The sequence below is a fragment of the Simochromis diagramma genome, unplaced genomic scaffold (genome assembly GCF_900408965.1).
Source record: "Simochromis diagramma unplaced genomic scaffold, fSimDia1.1 OVJJ01000389.1, whole genome shotgun sequence".
In the NCBI taxonomy this organism is placed as follows: Eukaryota; Metazoa; Chordata; class Actinopteri; order Cichliformes; family Cichlidae; genus Simochromis; species Simochromis diagramma.
Genome location: NW_024387227.1, coordinates 1,438,161 through 1,454,220, shown reverse-complemented (window position 1 = coordinate 1,454,220; position 16,060 = coordinate 1,438,161). Strand labels below are relative to the sequence as shown.

Sequence of the window (16,060 nt, the reverse complement as noted above, 5' to 3'; positions counted from 1 at the left end):
TATGCCAAATAATAATAGTCAATTTGAACAGAAGGAGCACGGTAAATAAAAAGTGATTGGGTTGTTTGCTCTGTATTATCATCAAGAAAATTGCATCTATCCACTTAATCTAATGCTTACATCTGCTGCTTTATATAAATTCACTTTTTTGTTATTTCAGTGGGCTGGTGTATAGGGCCTAAAGTGTGGTTTCAGATAGTGTGAAATATTTGAATTTATTTAGATGAATTCTTTGTCAGTAATAATTTTTCATGCTAGAAAAAAAGAAAGTTGGTACATTCTCAAAACAGAGAAGCATCAAATTATATTTAGTTGGTAAGTGAGATGTTCTCCTGTTGATCAGTTGGTTATATAATTGATTAACTCTCTAATATTTATAAAAAATTTAATGAATGTGGGGTTTTTTGCTTACTGAAGATATGCTCTGTGTGTGTGGATACTCATTAGGTGGTTTGCATTGGATCCATGGCCGAACTAGAAGAGCTGACTGGAATCAAAGTGACTGATTTGCATCGGGAAAAGTAAGTCACAAATGAGCAGCTATCCAGTTGAACACGTACTCAGTGTTACTACTGTAATAGTGAGTCACACCCTTAGACTGTACAGGAATCGACGCACGGTGATACCTTTTTGTGAGGTCGTGTGTGTCATTGTGCAAGTTTATTTTTCAATTCTGCATCAGATTCCCCGAATGTGACCTGTCTTCCTGAACCAGACGGGTGTTGTTGTGCATAGATCACCTTTCTCTTCCGCCCTTCATCTACTAATTGCCTTTAATCGCTTCCACAGGGCTGGCCATCTTTAATTGATGAGTGAGAAAGGGCTTGCTTTCACCAAGCTTCCATGTTTGTTTTTCTATGCAGGGCATGATGTTTGTAACAGTAATCTGAATGATTTTAGCAGCTTTCAAGATTAGAGACTCTAATTAAAGAATATCTGATTAGCCATTTAGCAGTCAATTGGATGTTGTCTTTTAATGTCTGAAAAGTCTGCAATGTTTCTAAAAACTTAAAATCTAGAAGAACCTTAGGCGCACACCTTTAGATAACCTGACTTTTAATACACTTCATCTTTCAAGACCCAAAAACCTGGGTCCATGGCACAACTCAGTGTGGGTGCATCATTAAAAACTAGCCCTAGAGGCATACTAAAACAGCTTCAGTGCACCCTGGCATTGATTCTCCAAATCTCTTGAACACTAATAGATGAATTAACACAGTTTCTCAAAAAGATGTTTTTACTCATCTGGTATTTTGATGGTGGTTGCTGAATTTGTTAGCTTAACATGTTGGTCCAAAATTTCCCATTAGTGTGCACCTGGTTGAGATCCAGTCACTTCAAAGGCCATAGCATATGATTGGCATGTTATTTTTATATTCATCTAACCTTTTTGGAATGAGTGGAGCCAGATGATGCCAAAATGTCCCTTCAGTTTCACCCCAGCCCTTCATGATAGAAATCAAGGTTAATATTTTGCCGCAGACTCATCTACCCAACTGTAGATGATGACTTACACCATGGATGTGACATAGTTCATCAACAGTTAATTCTGATCTAACCAGTCCTTAACATGTACCTTTTAAAGAAATCATTTTCTTTATTTAAAAAAAAAACAAACCAAAAACTATGAAAAGATGCTCATGTGGCGTGACCAAATACTGAAGATTATACTTTTGCCTGCATTGCATAACAACCTGCAAAAATAAGAGCTGATGTACTGCTCAGAATATGTTAACTTCACTTATTTTTCACATCCTTCCTTCAGTAAATTGAAAAAGAGGCTTCTTAAGATTAGAAAAGCACTTTTATGTAACTGCTTAATCTACTTTTCTTTGGACATCCTGGGTTAATGTTTTTTTGTTCTTGCTCTTATAAATAAATGTTTAACGGGTTTTGGGGCCTTTCTTGCTATCTGACACTTGATAATTAAGAGAATATTCAGGTGCATCTGTTTGTCTCAGGTTAGCTTAATTTATCAAAAAATAACCAATTTTATTTATTGGCTGAATCTGACCAGATCAGTAAACCAGTAAAAAAAGAAAAGAAAACTCCTTACCCTTTTTTACCCAAAGCTGTAATAAAAAAGCTTAATCCAGTAAGAGCCAGCTTTATATTACCATTGTTCTCCTCTTAAACCTCATTCTCAACAGTGAAAGCCTATAAAATCCTTGTTCTGGTCTGCAGCCCAAATGCCTCAAAACCTTATTCCATGTAATGCACATCTGTTTAAGAAGTGCCTTGTGATGCTAACCAAACTCAAAATGAAACAGAAGTCCAGCTGTAATTGCTTCTTCTTATTTTCTGCTGGTTAATTTTTTTCCCCTGCTTTATCTGCACAGCATCGACGATCTGACAATCCCCTCACGGCGTGGTAAGGGCGTGCTGCGGAGGATCACAGAAGTGTTTGACTGCTGGTTCGAGAGTGGGAGTATGCCTTACGCTCAGGTTCACTATCCCTTTGAAAACAGGAAGGAGTTTGAGGACAGTTTCCCAGCAGACTTCATTGCTGAAGGCATTGACCAGACCAGAGGATGGTAAACTGAAGATGAATGAGTGAACTGATGAGTGACACATAAGAAGTTGACACATAGAGAGCTCCCTGAGTAATTTAATTTAGGGAAATCATGAGAAAAGATCATTGGCAGATGGAAATACAGTTCGGATGAGTGTGTTGCTGAAATATGATGTACATTTATTTTTAACTGTATGAAATTATATTATTAAGAGTGTAATTTTAAAATCTCTGTCCAACCTAAGAGAACAAATTAATTTTGTGTTATTGTCTCCCTGACCTACTTGTCTTTGTACCCCACTGTAGGTTCTACACACTGTTGGTGCTCTCCACAGCCCTGTTTGGGAAACCACCCTTCAAAAATGTCATTGTTAATGGACTGGTGCTTGCCAGGTAAGCTTAACAAAACATCAGTTTACTTACTCAAAAGGTGACCCGTTTTTATTTTCTTCATTATCTGCCCTAAATATGCTGTTACTAATCAATGAAAGTAAACATAGTACATCTCCTTTAAATGAGCTCGTAAAATGTATTTTAATTAAAGAATAACACTTTTTTTGCATAAGTATTTGGGTCTCCTGATATTTGATAACTTTGAAATACCATTTGCAGCTTATTCATTTCTTCTTAAAATGTTAATTTTCACAAACTCATCACTAATGTGTAGTTTTCGGGACTTAATGGCAAACTCGTTTGCGCACTTGGGGCGATTTTGAGCTGAAGAATTGTGCACTGAGGAGTAATCATGGCTCCAGGATGGCAAAACTGGGACTGACTCAAATAAACCTCACTATTCATTTTCCCAGTAATCAACGGATATTTCATGTACACAGAGGAGAACTGAGGTCTTTGGAACAGAATAAAATTCAGTAGCAGGCTCATATTTGTTTTCATTCTTTAAGAGGATTTGCTGACAAAGCAAATATTCCGGGCTATTTTTCCTGCACGTTTTCTGTGCAGAAATTTTCTATTTCCCAACACATATTGTGTTTTGTGCTCTCCCCCCACTAAATCCACTATTTACTTCACCTCATTACCACCATTTTTATTTTAGTTTTCTTCCCCCTATTTATCCCATCTTTGTTTTTCTTCTTCCCTTTTACTCTTAATCGGCGTGATGTGTGTATGCAGCATTTAGGCTTCAGAGCCGCTGCTTCTCTGCAGCCTTGGGGTCTAAGTGCAGCTCTATGTTCGCCGGCCTACTGACCTGGAAGGACTTGACTAATTTGAATATTAAGTGCATGGTTTCCAACATACACTTTAATGCATGCGTGCATTAATAACTTTGCTTGTCTCAATCCCACAGCGATGGACAGAAGATGAGCAAGCGCAAGAAGAACTACCCAGATCCTGGACTGATAGTGCAGAGCTATGGAGCTGATGCCCTCAGGTCAGCTCTGTGAGCGAGTGTGTGTTTGTGAAGTGTGAGTCCTTGTGTGCACCGGTGGCAGGGTGTGGGCTAACTTCACTTGTGTTTTCGTTTTAAAAAGTTTGAATTGCTGTCTATGCTTAAATACAACTGGGCCCACTCCTACATACATTACACACACACACACACGCACACTACATGCATACAAATGCCCCTCTTTATACATTCTTTCTCCTTTGCCCTGAGCAGGAAGAGCACTATGGCCATATGGCCTAATGAATAAACCACTATGCAGCTACACCATATGCTCACATATACACTGATGAGGAGAGAGCTGCTAAAATGAAGAGGAAAAAGGCAACAATCTGATTCTATTTGAGACCTTCATTTTTCACTTTTCTGGCTTTAATCAGTGCTTACAGTATAACCATTATGGTGTAGTGAGCTTCAAAAGGCAGACTGATGTACAGACTATAAAGACTTTTTCTTAGTACTTTTGAGTAGTGACAACTACGTCTCCTACATATTTTAGCAGTCAGAGATTCTGCCTATTCTGTATTTTTTTTTCTTCCAAATGAATCTCAGTGTTGCTGCTATTAAAATTACTCATTGCTTGTTGCGTGAAGTTTCATCATCATTCAGCTTGCTTACAGAACCCCCCAAAAAAATATGTCCATCAGTGTGCTGATGCCTGCCAGAGAATATTACACTAATATGTGTTATTTGTCAACTGTGGCTTTAATGGAGGCAAGAAATTAATTTGCACTGTGATGGTTGCTGCTGGTAAAAACAGGTTTTGGCACAAAATGTCCTTGAAGCATTTCAGGGTGGACATGTGTAACTTTATATTGAGAAAATGCACACTGTCACATAACTTTATTTTAGTACTTTTCAGAAAGTATCCGGTAATGTTTTCCTAGCATTTATAGAGAGTTTTGTTCATTTTTAACTGAGTTTTGGACAAAACTCAGACTCTTTTGTCAGTGCAGCTGGGAGCTGATGGGGCTGCTTAGACTTTTGCTCATACCTCCATACACTGATTGGCTGCTGGTGTGTGTTTAATGTGCTTAACAGAATTTTAAAAGAAAATCGCTTGTGTTAGGTTTTAAGAACACACTCTAATCCACAAATATTGATCTTCCAAAGTGGCGTGTTTAAACTTATTAAACCATAGCTTTGGTTCAGCTTGTAGATAGCTCACTGGCTTCCATAAATCAGCTTTGGCATCTTTGCCAAGATGTACATGAACTAATACACTAAAATAAAAACTGTCACATCATGCATATATTGTTGATGTGAAAATTAATTTCATGCATCATGTTCTATGTAAGTCATAAAGTCATGACCCTCAGCTGTGTAGTGTAATAACAACCATTAGAAAGACTGAATGTAAATGAAAGTCACTGTGTATTTAAAATGGAACTGAGAAAGATAGATTTTCAAAAGTGAAACTCTTTTCATACTTTGGTTGTAACGAGTGGCATTAATGAGGCACTTTCATCCAGAGAACTGTCACTGGATATTTGCCTTCTCTGTAAACCTTCGAGATGGTTGTGAAGGAGTCAAGCCATCAGCAGGGGCTGGTTGGGGTTATCCTTATTCAGTACCTGTATACTCTCTGTTTTCTCTATTCTCAGTCGCTAATATTTGATCTGCACTCACCACCTCCTTCACTTCCACTGTCCCTCTCTGCAGACTGTACCTCATCAACTCTCCTGTAGTGAGAGCAGAGAATCTGCGTTTCAAAGAGGAGGGTGTGCGAGATGTGCTAAAGGATGTCTTCCTGCCGTGGTATAATGCCTATCGCTTCCTGGTGCAGAATGTTCAAAGGTTACAGAAGGTACATTTGCAATGAACAAAAGTCAGACTCATTATCTTTACAATTCCTGCAGTGTTCCTCTAGCTTCACAAACCACAGCACTTTCTCATAATACGTAAGTTTCCTACAAATATCCGCCAATTAATTATTATTTGGTTGTTGCTGGTACAAAAAAAACTTGTTGTTGTTAATCCAAAGTCTGCAGTAATAACTTGTATTATATATAGTGTTATATTATATTAGTGTTTAATGGATGGCTGGGTATTTCAGCCTAATTTGGAACTTGGAAGCTAGATTCTGCTGTGCATATTTATATAAAAAAACATTATTATTCATTTGTATTTGCTCAGTATCTTGACTTACCTAATAATGGGATACTTACTGAGAGTAGCTTTATGTGGCATAGTGCTCCTAAGAAAATAGTAATTACCTGCAACTGCCTTTAAGAAATAACTACGTTTAAATATAAAAAGACAGGAGAATTATGCGATTTGCCAGTTCTCCACTTGTTCGTGATGACTTTTAGATTTGCAGTCCTTAGGGAGAGTCATGGAGTACAGTTTAAATCCAAGTTTAAAACCAGAACCCAATAATGCCAGAAAAATAACATGAATGAAGGTGCAACTTCAAGCTAGACTGACATCAACAGTGGGTTCTGTGAATTCTTAAGTCAGGTGCTATTAAGCTATTGTTAATGGGATGAGTTGATCAAAAGTTCAGATTCAAAAAGATGAAATAGTGCAGCACCTCTGTGTCTTCAAACTTTAGAGCCCATGAACGCCAACATATTTGATTAAGAGCAATTGCATCCTCTCACTGCATTTCCCTGCAATCTATCTGCTGTCAAGTCTGTTTAAAAATGCCAAAACGCTTAAAATACCTTAGAAATTGTAAAGAGCAGATCTTAGTTCTTGAACCATTTTAATATCAGGCTGTTTTAGGCACTTTACAGTCAGAAACAAGAGTCTGTTTAATTCAGATATAACCTTTCTTTTTATAGGAATATTATGGCAAAGAGACATGTTGCAGGCATCTTGCGCTTGTTAGTGCAGGCTCAGATTGTTTGCAACATGTTTGCAGTCTGTCTGCATTTATAAATTAAATAGAAGTTATTTACAAACCTTCACTAGCATGTCAGAGGGTGATTTCAGTCAATCTGAGTCGAGCCAAGATTGTTTGGAGATAGGTTGTCTCCCACCAGGATACTGGTGTGATGACCTTGAACTGCCCAGAGGTTGAGGGTGTGGCATGCTCTACCTCTGGGCTAAACTACTTGCAGTTTGTTTTTGACAGCAAAAAAAAAAAAAAAACACACCCAGCATAATCAGTGGGTAACCACAGGTTTTCCTTGGTCACAAGGAGACTCCCATCTTATTTTTATTCTGTGACTGAGTTGTAAGCATGGCGGTCCAAACTACTGCTGCTTCTACTTTTCTTATTGATGCACGAAGCCTATTTTTGGCAGGTTTTCTAATTCTTCACCTCATGCTCTTGTAAGAGGACCAAATAGCATTAATTTGCATCTGTGCTTGAGCAATGATTTTATATATATATGGCTGTATGTATTTACATCTTAGGAGGAGAATATTCACTTCCTATACAATGAAAACACAGCAAAGAAGAGCGACAATATCATGGACAAATGGATTCAGTCATTCACGCAGTCCCTCATACAGTTCTTCAAGGCTGAGATGAAAGGTGAGACAGACGCTCTTAACACATACGTGACCATGACTCATAATTCTCTGGAGACTTATCCTATCCTAACCCTAACCTTAAACCAGCAGGGGTTGAGTCCCCACCACCATTAATAGATTTCTATCTAACTCTTATATCCTTAAGTCTTGCGTGCAACTATTTATGATGTTTCTCTTTCCAGTGTAATTAGACTGACAGTTTTTTCTGGTCACAGCTTACCGCCTGTACACCGTTGTGCCTCGTTTGGTCAAGTTTGTTGACATGCTCACCAACTGGTACGTCAGGACCAATAGACGCCGCCTGAAGGTGAGATCACAGCTCTAAATCTGTTCTTGTTTTTATGTAAAGAAGATGTGGGTGAAAGCAAATGATATATCACTCATACTAAACTCTAAATGATGACTCAAAATATTACTGTATACAAAAATAGATATACATATTATTACACTTTGCAGAATATTTTCTTTATTTGGCGCAGAATACAGTCTTGTAATTACTAAATGAATAGTATTAATTATTTATTTAAACTACTGTTAAAAGCATCGTTAACACATCCTTCACCTGTGAACATTTTATAGAAGTGCGTTTTTAGCCATGCTTGTGAATAATTGGTTCATTTCAACTCAGGGCACATGCACTAATGTCAGCGAGGGCATTTTTTTTATCTTTTTACTGTTCCAAGGGGAAAGAACTTATTGATGTGCATGCGAACTTTATAGGGCGAGAGTGGCACTGAGGACTGCTTGTGGGCGCTGGAAACCCTCTTCAGTGTTCTGTTCTCCATGTGCAGGCTGATGGTGAGTCATCCGCTTTCTGTGTTTTAGTGTGTGTGAGACTGAGAGAGAGGGAGAGAGAAGAGATTGCATGAGGAAAATTTCTTGTGGTGAGGTTGTGCTTTTGTGTATGCAAGAAATAAAAGCATAAAGCTGCTATTGTAAAGGTGTGTTTGTGTGCACACTTAACTATGAATAATTCATGAGTAGTAGGAGTTTTTATTTATAACAGATTGATGTTTGCATGTGAGGCATGAGGCTCACTAAGAATCAGTAATCCTAACACAGATCAATACAGATCAGCTGTGTGGTATACAAGTTAATTAGCCATGGTTGGAATAGAAGAGAGAATCACATAAGAAGTAAACTCACAGTGGCACAATTCTGTTTGATCTTTAGCGACAGTTAAGGGGAAAAAAACTACATAAAAATTGCACTTCTGACTTTTAGACCTTCTTGTCTGAAAAATGTAAATGAACTACAGTGTCACTCATCCAATAAATTTTCCTCTTTCTCTTTTTCTCTCTCTGTACTTGCTTTCTTGCCTTCTACCCCTTCAGGCTCCTTTCACACCCTTCATTACCGAGATGATGTACCAAAATCTGCGTCACCTCATTGACCCTGCTTCTGTCGAAGAGAAGGACAACAGCAGCATCCACTATCTCATGCTGCCTCAAGTCAGGTTGGAAAAATCCTTTCAGTAATCTGAGAGGAATTTTTTTGCCACTTAATGTGTTTATTATCATTACTGTCAACAGTAGATCACATGGATACGACAAAAACAGAATTCGCAGCCGAGGGGACTCTGTTGAGCTCCGCTCAGCTCTGCGGTGTTTTTGTCACTGCTGTTCAGGGAAAAAACAAAAACACCAGGCGAAAGAAAATGAAAAGAAATCACATAGAACGGGACAAAAGTTGTTCATTTAGTAGCTTCAGTTCCAGATCCAGTTATCAATAGTTGTTGGAGATCCAGACAGAGCTAAATAGAGGGTAATTGATGGAAAATCCAAGTTGCTGATATTGTTTAACGATTTGAAATGAGGAACAACCTTTCTTGAATGAATATTAAATGGTACTCTAAATCAGGTTCTCATCTACAGATAATTCAAGTACATTTTCATATAGATAATCAGCTGACCGTTTAGTAATACAGAAGACAGAAGTAACTCTTCTGTCTCGGCAGCAGTAGTCCTTGTTCTGCTGTGCAGTCTTGGTTAGTTTGGCATAGCAGCACATGAACCATGCTCTGGTCAGAGTGGCCCTCCAGCTCACAGCAAATCTCCCAGAAAGCAGAAAAGGTCTACCATTGCTAGTGGCAGTTCATCATGGTGTCATAAAAAGAGGAAGTGCTGTGGGCTGGCAGGTTAGCATGACTTAACTTTTAAAACAGGATTGAAGAATGTGGGGAACCACCTCCAGCTGCAAGTATATTCTGCAATTTAGGTGCATAAGTAAACTAAGAATCTGAATCTGTTCTTCAGCCATTTTAATCTAACCAAGGTCAACTGGGTTCATTGGCTTTTCTTGGCACATGGCACTCAGCAGCAAAAACAAAAAGCACACTTGTGTTAGCTCCTTTTCTGAGAGGATATCCACTGCTTATGTAGTCTAATCAGGGTCAGCCACAGTGTGTGGCTGTACTTTATCACAATTGTACTGAACTCTTAACTCTTCAAAGTAGATTTGGAGAAGTTTTCAGTATTTTCTTTGTAATTTCCAGGCTTTTCTCATTCTGTCCCTTAATTCCTGTTGTTCTTCATCTTCATCCATTTATCTTTGAATGTTTAGATTGTTTACATATTGAACACAGTGACCCTAGTTTTTAAAAAATGTGCCCCTCATTACATTTTAAAAGAAGAAAAACAATTCTTGATCATTCATAAAATTGCTATTTGAATGGAATAGCCAGCTAAGACTCTTTGATATCGAGAGTTACTTTTTCAATTTTTTGTTCACTGCTGTTTTCTCTAGAAAATGAGTCTAATCCTGTTTGGGGTTTTTAGGGTAATATCTTTTTCTGTCTTTAGACAGTGTTATAGTAGAGATTTTAGAAGAGGCTGAGAAATATTCATGCAGAATTGCACAGACCCTTTCTTGATTGTCGGCCCTGCAGAATGGATATAGCTCACAAAATGTGTTCTTTTCATTTCCTTTCACTTCAATTACTCCAGTAAAAATTGTGGCTTGGCGGCTGATCAGTTTTGTAATGCCTGGGAGGAATTTCTAATTGCCCAAACTTAATTGCATCATCTTTAACTATAAAAAAGTTCTGACGTGATTAAATATCCATTTGATTTAGCATAAGGAAAATAGTTTGTGTAATGGTTCATATAATCTCCCCTGTCACTTAGGCAGCCCTCAGGGCTGATGCTTTATTAGCTGCTTGTCCTTCCTGCTGTCAAATGAGAGTACTTCACCTTCCTCCCAAAGGTCAGCTACCAATCAGCTGGTGGGAACAGCCGCTCGTCAATCACCTCATTAAATGATTGGTTGTCCCTGGCCACCCACTCCTCTTGTTTTACTCCAATGTGGCGTGCACACTGAGAAGACACAAGCCACGAGTAAATGAACAAGCATTGTGCATAGTTCTGTGTGCCTGCAGATAGTTAGGGATAATATTGCTATTATGTGTGATTATTAGTGGCTGAACAGCTCTAATTTGAATTCAGAGGTGGAAGTCGTGTTGTACCTTATTAGTGGAGCTAAATAGATGGTTCCGAACTCTGTCTTTTATATATGCGGTACTGACCCTGCTGTTCTCTAGTGTTTTCCTCAACAGATAATCCAATTAATTTCATAAATCACCATTAACGAAAGATGAGGATTGCTTTTAGCGGTAAAAATGCTGCTGTCCACCCAAGAATTCCCTACACATAGTTTTACAGAATAATGTATATTTATTCTAAAAGGATGTGTTATTGTTATGAGTGGAGACTGACGTCACGTGGCTTAAATGAACAGAGCTCAGTCACTTCTAGTTTCAGTTGATGGTATTCCCATTCCTAATCTCATTCTCTCCAGTGTCACAGAATAGGCTGAGTTATCCAAACACTGATTCTCTCACTCGGTGCTGCATATGATAACATGAAAAGTATGACACTCAATATTTTTTTCTGTTTTTACAGGGAGAATTTGATTGACAAGCGCATTGAAGGCGCCGTCTCTCGGATGCAGTCTGTGATTGAGCTGGGCAGAGTGATCAGAGACAGGAAGACCCTGCCTGTCAAGGTAGATTACCATTTTGACCCTATCCACTTCTGTAATCCACTGGGATCTACATGGTATCTACTCTATAGGAAACATGATTTAAAATGTGGCAAGAAGAGTCTTTACTCAATGGTCACGTACTTCATTTCTCCAGGACTTTCATGCACATTTTACATTGTTTATCAGTAGATTCATCCATTGCCTTCTTGTGATGTGATTGAAAGCTTATGAAGAGGGCTCTTTCAGATAAAATGTTGGACTTCATTTGAAAAGCACCATTGGAGCTGCCAAAAACAGAAATGCATTCAGAAAAACAAAAAGAGACACAATTTAAACACAGTCAGATTCAATCAGATGTGATGTAATATGGACCATGTCTGACTCAGGTGCTGGATCATTTCCTGAGTTACTCCCATATTATGTTTGTTTTGCTTGGTAGTAGTATTCTTTATTGAATTTGGGTAAAAAAAAAAATCATAGAAGACTCAATAGATGTAATTGTCCAAATGTAAATAATAATAATAATAATACTATATAGAAAGTTCTGTTTTAAAAAAAAAAGATCCAATATATAGCCAAACACAGGATTTAAGAATTGCAGTTTTGCTTTTTGTTGCTCATTTTCTCATAATTGCAGTAGATTGACCCTGTGTCAAAATGTACTTACTTTTCATACTGTAACAAGGTTTATGATGAATTGGTATTTTACTTTACAGCTACATTATCTAAATGTAGCTGTAGGTGTATGCTAGTTTGCATTGTGGATGCTTTTTCTTTAATGTTGGTTTTAGCTTTTTGGTTTGTGTTACAGTACCCATTGAAGGAGGTTGTAGTCATCCACCAGGACCCAGAGGCTCTGAAGGACATTGAGTCACTGCAGAAATACATACTTGAAGTAAGTAAATTAAAAAAAGTAAATAGAACACCCAACCATTCAAACATTTATATTGTATTGTGTATTCATATTGCATTCTTTTGTTTTGTTTTTTGGTAAATTGGGGAGATTGATTTGCTTTTACTCATGCACTGTTGGAGGGGGTATTTTCTTGTCACTTTCTTGCAAAGGTTTTCCCCAGCCTGTAATTCTGTTGCTTTGCTGTGCTTTGATCAGTACTATTTAACTTATAATCTAAAGAGAAATATCACTGGAACCGTGTTTACACTCCAAAGCCACTGCTGTTGATTTGATAGAGGGGATGAACATCAGAGGGAGTACATGTTCACACACTACTTGGATCTTTAGCTGTAATTGAAATTTCAGTGTTTGTTTCGTGCAAAAAGAGGGGCGAAGCACATGCCTCTAAATGTTATTTAACATTTGATCTACCTTAGTTGCCACATTTCTCAACTGCAAAGTGCAATCACAGGCATGTTTTCTTTTTTAAGAGCATATCATAAGTCTTCTGTGTACCAATGTCAGTGTGTGCTTATTTACTAGACAGTGAGGATCGATTCAGGTGTGAGCTGGATTAATTCAGGTGTTTAACAGGCTTGCAGACTAATCCCCATTGTCTTTAAATCCTTGAAGTCCTTACCTTTTTATTTTTCCAACAAAATAGGACATTATAGTACTGTCATAGAGAAGAATGTTCTCACCTTTGCAGGATTTTGTACGTCTTTGTTTCTTGAAATTGGAAAATTGATTCAACCCCCCACATGACTGCGTTGACGAACATTAACACAACTTTTACAGAAAAGAGCTTCTGCTGCGTCTTCTGCTGGATCCTCCAAGCTTTATCTTAGTTCTAGCCACTTCTTATCTATCACTCTGTTTTATTTCTGGTGGGGAGGACATTTAACCTTGTCAGCCTCTAGCTTTCCTGCCAGTAAACAAGGTTTATTCAGTCAGAATTGAGAGCAGTGGAGGCCTTGCAGCCCGGTAAACAATCTTTGGAAGCTGGATTTTTCTATTGTTTCTTAATTTCAATAAAACCACATTAAGTATAGATTCATCTTTAAGCACAACAAAGATATTTTATGTTTTAGGTTTGACCTTTTTTGTGGCCAGTGTTCGTATGTCTGACATGACGAGTACTCAGGAGCAAGAGAAAGATTAACTAAGATGCAAAAACCGATTTACATGTTTTTATTGTCCTTGTGGAAAAGGTAAACATTTAATATAATTGAATGAATTCTCCTAACATTCAGGGAGGAGAGGTTGGAGTCAGAGTGAGACTGGCTGTTGTGGCCATCTGAATTTTAGCTTGGGTCAGCTTTGCTTTGTTGACAGTCTTGTTGGTGACTCTGTCAGCTTAGTTTCCTCTGAGCTTTATGTCAAATATGAAATGAGTTGCTTTTTTGAGCTGACAGGCTTCCTTCATTGTAATGCACCAGCACACTAAGTCATCACACACACGTTCCCCTACACAGACTAACAGAACCTCAAAGCCATATTTACCCTCAAGATTAAACGAGCTATTTCTTTGTGAAATCAACCCATTGATAGAATCCCATTTTAAGTAAGCTTATATTTTCAACCCCCCAGTGCCCTTAAGGTTTATACATCGACCCTCTACAGTAAGCTTATCTGTGCTCTCTGTCAGCAAGTCAGCTGTGCTAGAGCTTGATCTCAGTCACAACCTACAGCATTGTGATTGACTGGACCAATGGATGGCAAGGCTGGGCGGGTGTCAGTATGGCTAAATTAAGTATTGCTGATATGACTGGATCACAGATGCCCCCCCTCCCCCCCCTCCCTCTCTCTCTCCCCAGACTGAAAAATGAAATATTGACTGAAAAGGGGGGATGTCTTATTGGAGATTTACAGATTGACTGGCTTACTGACTATTTGATTTCAGGGCTGATGTACTCTTTGAGTGAATGGTGATCATTTTTGACTTGCCCTTTACAACACTAGTATATAAAGTTTTTAACTTTTGTATTATTTCAACTGAATAGAAGTATCTGCTTGTTTTTCTACATAAATATATAAACCATAACCATTTTCTCTGTTAACAACTGAAGCCCAGTGAGTTTATTGGCAGGTTCACATTAATGCTCCTTTCCGATCTAATGGGAACAGCCTTTGTAATGGGCAATGAATGAACATTTTTAAAGTAAAGTAAAGAAGGGATTGGACAAGGACCCTTCAGCCATGTTGCACAGTTTGTCTGTTTGTTTGGAACAACAGCGCCAGAAGAGCCAGCTTATCCAAGCAGCCAGGAGATGCATAAATCAATCATCTATCAGTCAACTTCTATTAACAGCAAAACTTGAGTCTATAAATCTTGTACATTGTGAGTGTTCATGTACGTAATCATATGTGTAGTAGTAATACAAGTACAGTAACTCCCCTGTAACAGTTTACTTTAGCTTAGGTTTTGCTTGAAGTTTAGCAGAATAAGATGTTGGTATGTCATTACAGTGAATTTTATATTGAGTTCCAAGCACATCCATAGTACGAGTGACCTACTGTACACTGTTTCTGTACCTGTATCAGTCTTGGGCAGATGACATTGTATTCCCCAGTGTGGGATATTAACAATTTTGCAGCCAACTAAAAGACAATGACATGGTGTGTTTGACTATTCTTCATTCCCCAGGAGCTTAATGTGCGACAGTTGACACTTTCAACAGACAAGGACAAGTATGGTATCCGCCTGAGAGCTGAGCCAGACCACATGGTGCTGGGCAAGAGATTAAAGGGGGCCTTCAAAGCCGTCACTGCTTCTATCAAGGAGCTCACCAGCGAACAGCTTGAAGCCTTCCAGAAGAAAGGTGACTAAAAATTAAAAAAAGTAAATAATCACAAAATTGTTTCAGCAGTGTTGCTGAAAATTAGCGGTCTTATGTTCTGTATTGACTTGATCTTTATGTATCCTTTTTTTTAATGTTTGCTTGTTTTCTAGCGGTGTTATCAAATTATTAATCAGCTGGCAGTGATATTGCTAAACAAATAATAAAGTGGTGAAGAACAATCAGTTAGTGTTAACGACGAATCCTCGACGAGGAAACCAGTTTATCCTCTGAATCCAAACACTAGCTGGTCTGGAACGGGGTAGGGATCAAAGCAATGCAAGGTATCTTGTCTCTCCAATTATAGAAAGATGAGGAGAGCCCCCAGAGTCTTTGAGGAAGGAGGCAGAAGAGGTCAGCTGGACTGTGGGAACTTAAGATTTCCAATAACTTGCATGTTTGAAGTCCAGCCAGTTGTGAGGCGGAAAGAAGCGATGCATGGAAAGAGACAGATGGTAGAAAAATGTTGGAGAGAGGGCACAGAAAGAAGAAAATGTTTATAGTACTGCAAAGTTACAGTTCATCAATTAAAATCGAACACAAGCCATGATGTGAAACTGCTTGCTATTAAACTAAACGGAAGCTATGAACAACAGAAGTGGAGCATTTTGTCTGTCTGAACAGTCAGAGTGAATGAATCTTACCATGGAAAAAAGCTAATGGCTCACACTTGAGTTGAGTCCACTTTTAAACTTTTTGTGTAATTTCCATGACTCTGAAAGCGAGAGATTGACCGTTAGGCTAGAAAGTGATTGTAGGTTGTGGCCAATATTCATAACCTATACCTTTTGATGCTATTACTTTCATGAGGTGGAAGAATAATGGTTAAGATAGAAGATGTAAAACAGCAACAAAGCAGGGAGGGACAAAGGAAATTAAAGCGTGGAAATCTCAGATTAGAGAGAAATGAAGCGACTGTTTCACCGAGCCTCCGGGTGAGGAAAAGT

The 16,060-nt window shown here is 38.3% G+C and overlaps 1 protein-coding gene across 1 annotated transcript in view; it reads left to right on the top strand.

The window, feature by feature from the left end:
• The window catches only part of iars1 (isoleucyl-tRNA synthetase 1), a 57,468-nt gene that overhangs the window by 32,024 nt on the left and 9,384 nt on the right, over positions 1-16,060 (top strand). Inside the window, exons 15-26 of the mRNA XM_040052246.1 lie at positions 448-521; positions 2,340-2,534; positions 2,819-2,905; positions 3,819-3,902; positions 5,577-5,721; positions 7,278-7,398; positions 7,613-7,704; positions 8,118-8,195; positions 8,732-8,853; positions 11,297-11,399; positions 12,190-12,273; positions 14,921-15,095. Coding sequence (XP_039908180.1) covers positions 448-521; positions 2,340-2,534; positions 2,819-2,905; positions 3,819-3,902; positions 5,577-5,721; positions 7,278-7,398; positions 7,613-7,704; positions 8,118-8,195; positions 8,732-8,853; positions 11,297-11,399; positions 12,190-12,273; positions 14,921-15,095 — 1,360 coding nt within the window. The remainder of the gene's footprint in view (positions 1-447; positions 522-2,339; positions 2,535-2,818; positions 2,906-3,818; positions 3,903-5,576; positions 5,722-7,277; positions 7,399-7,612; positions 7,705-8,117; positions 8,196-8,731; positions 8,854-11,296; positions 11,400-12,189; positions 12,274-14,920; positions 15,096-16,060) is intronic.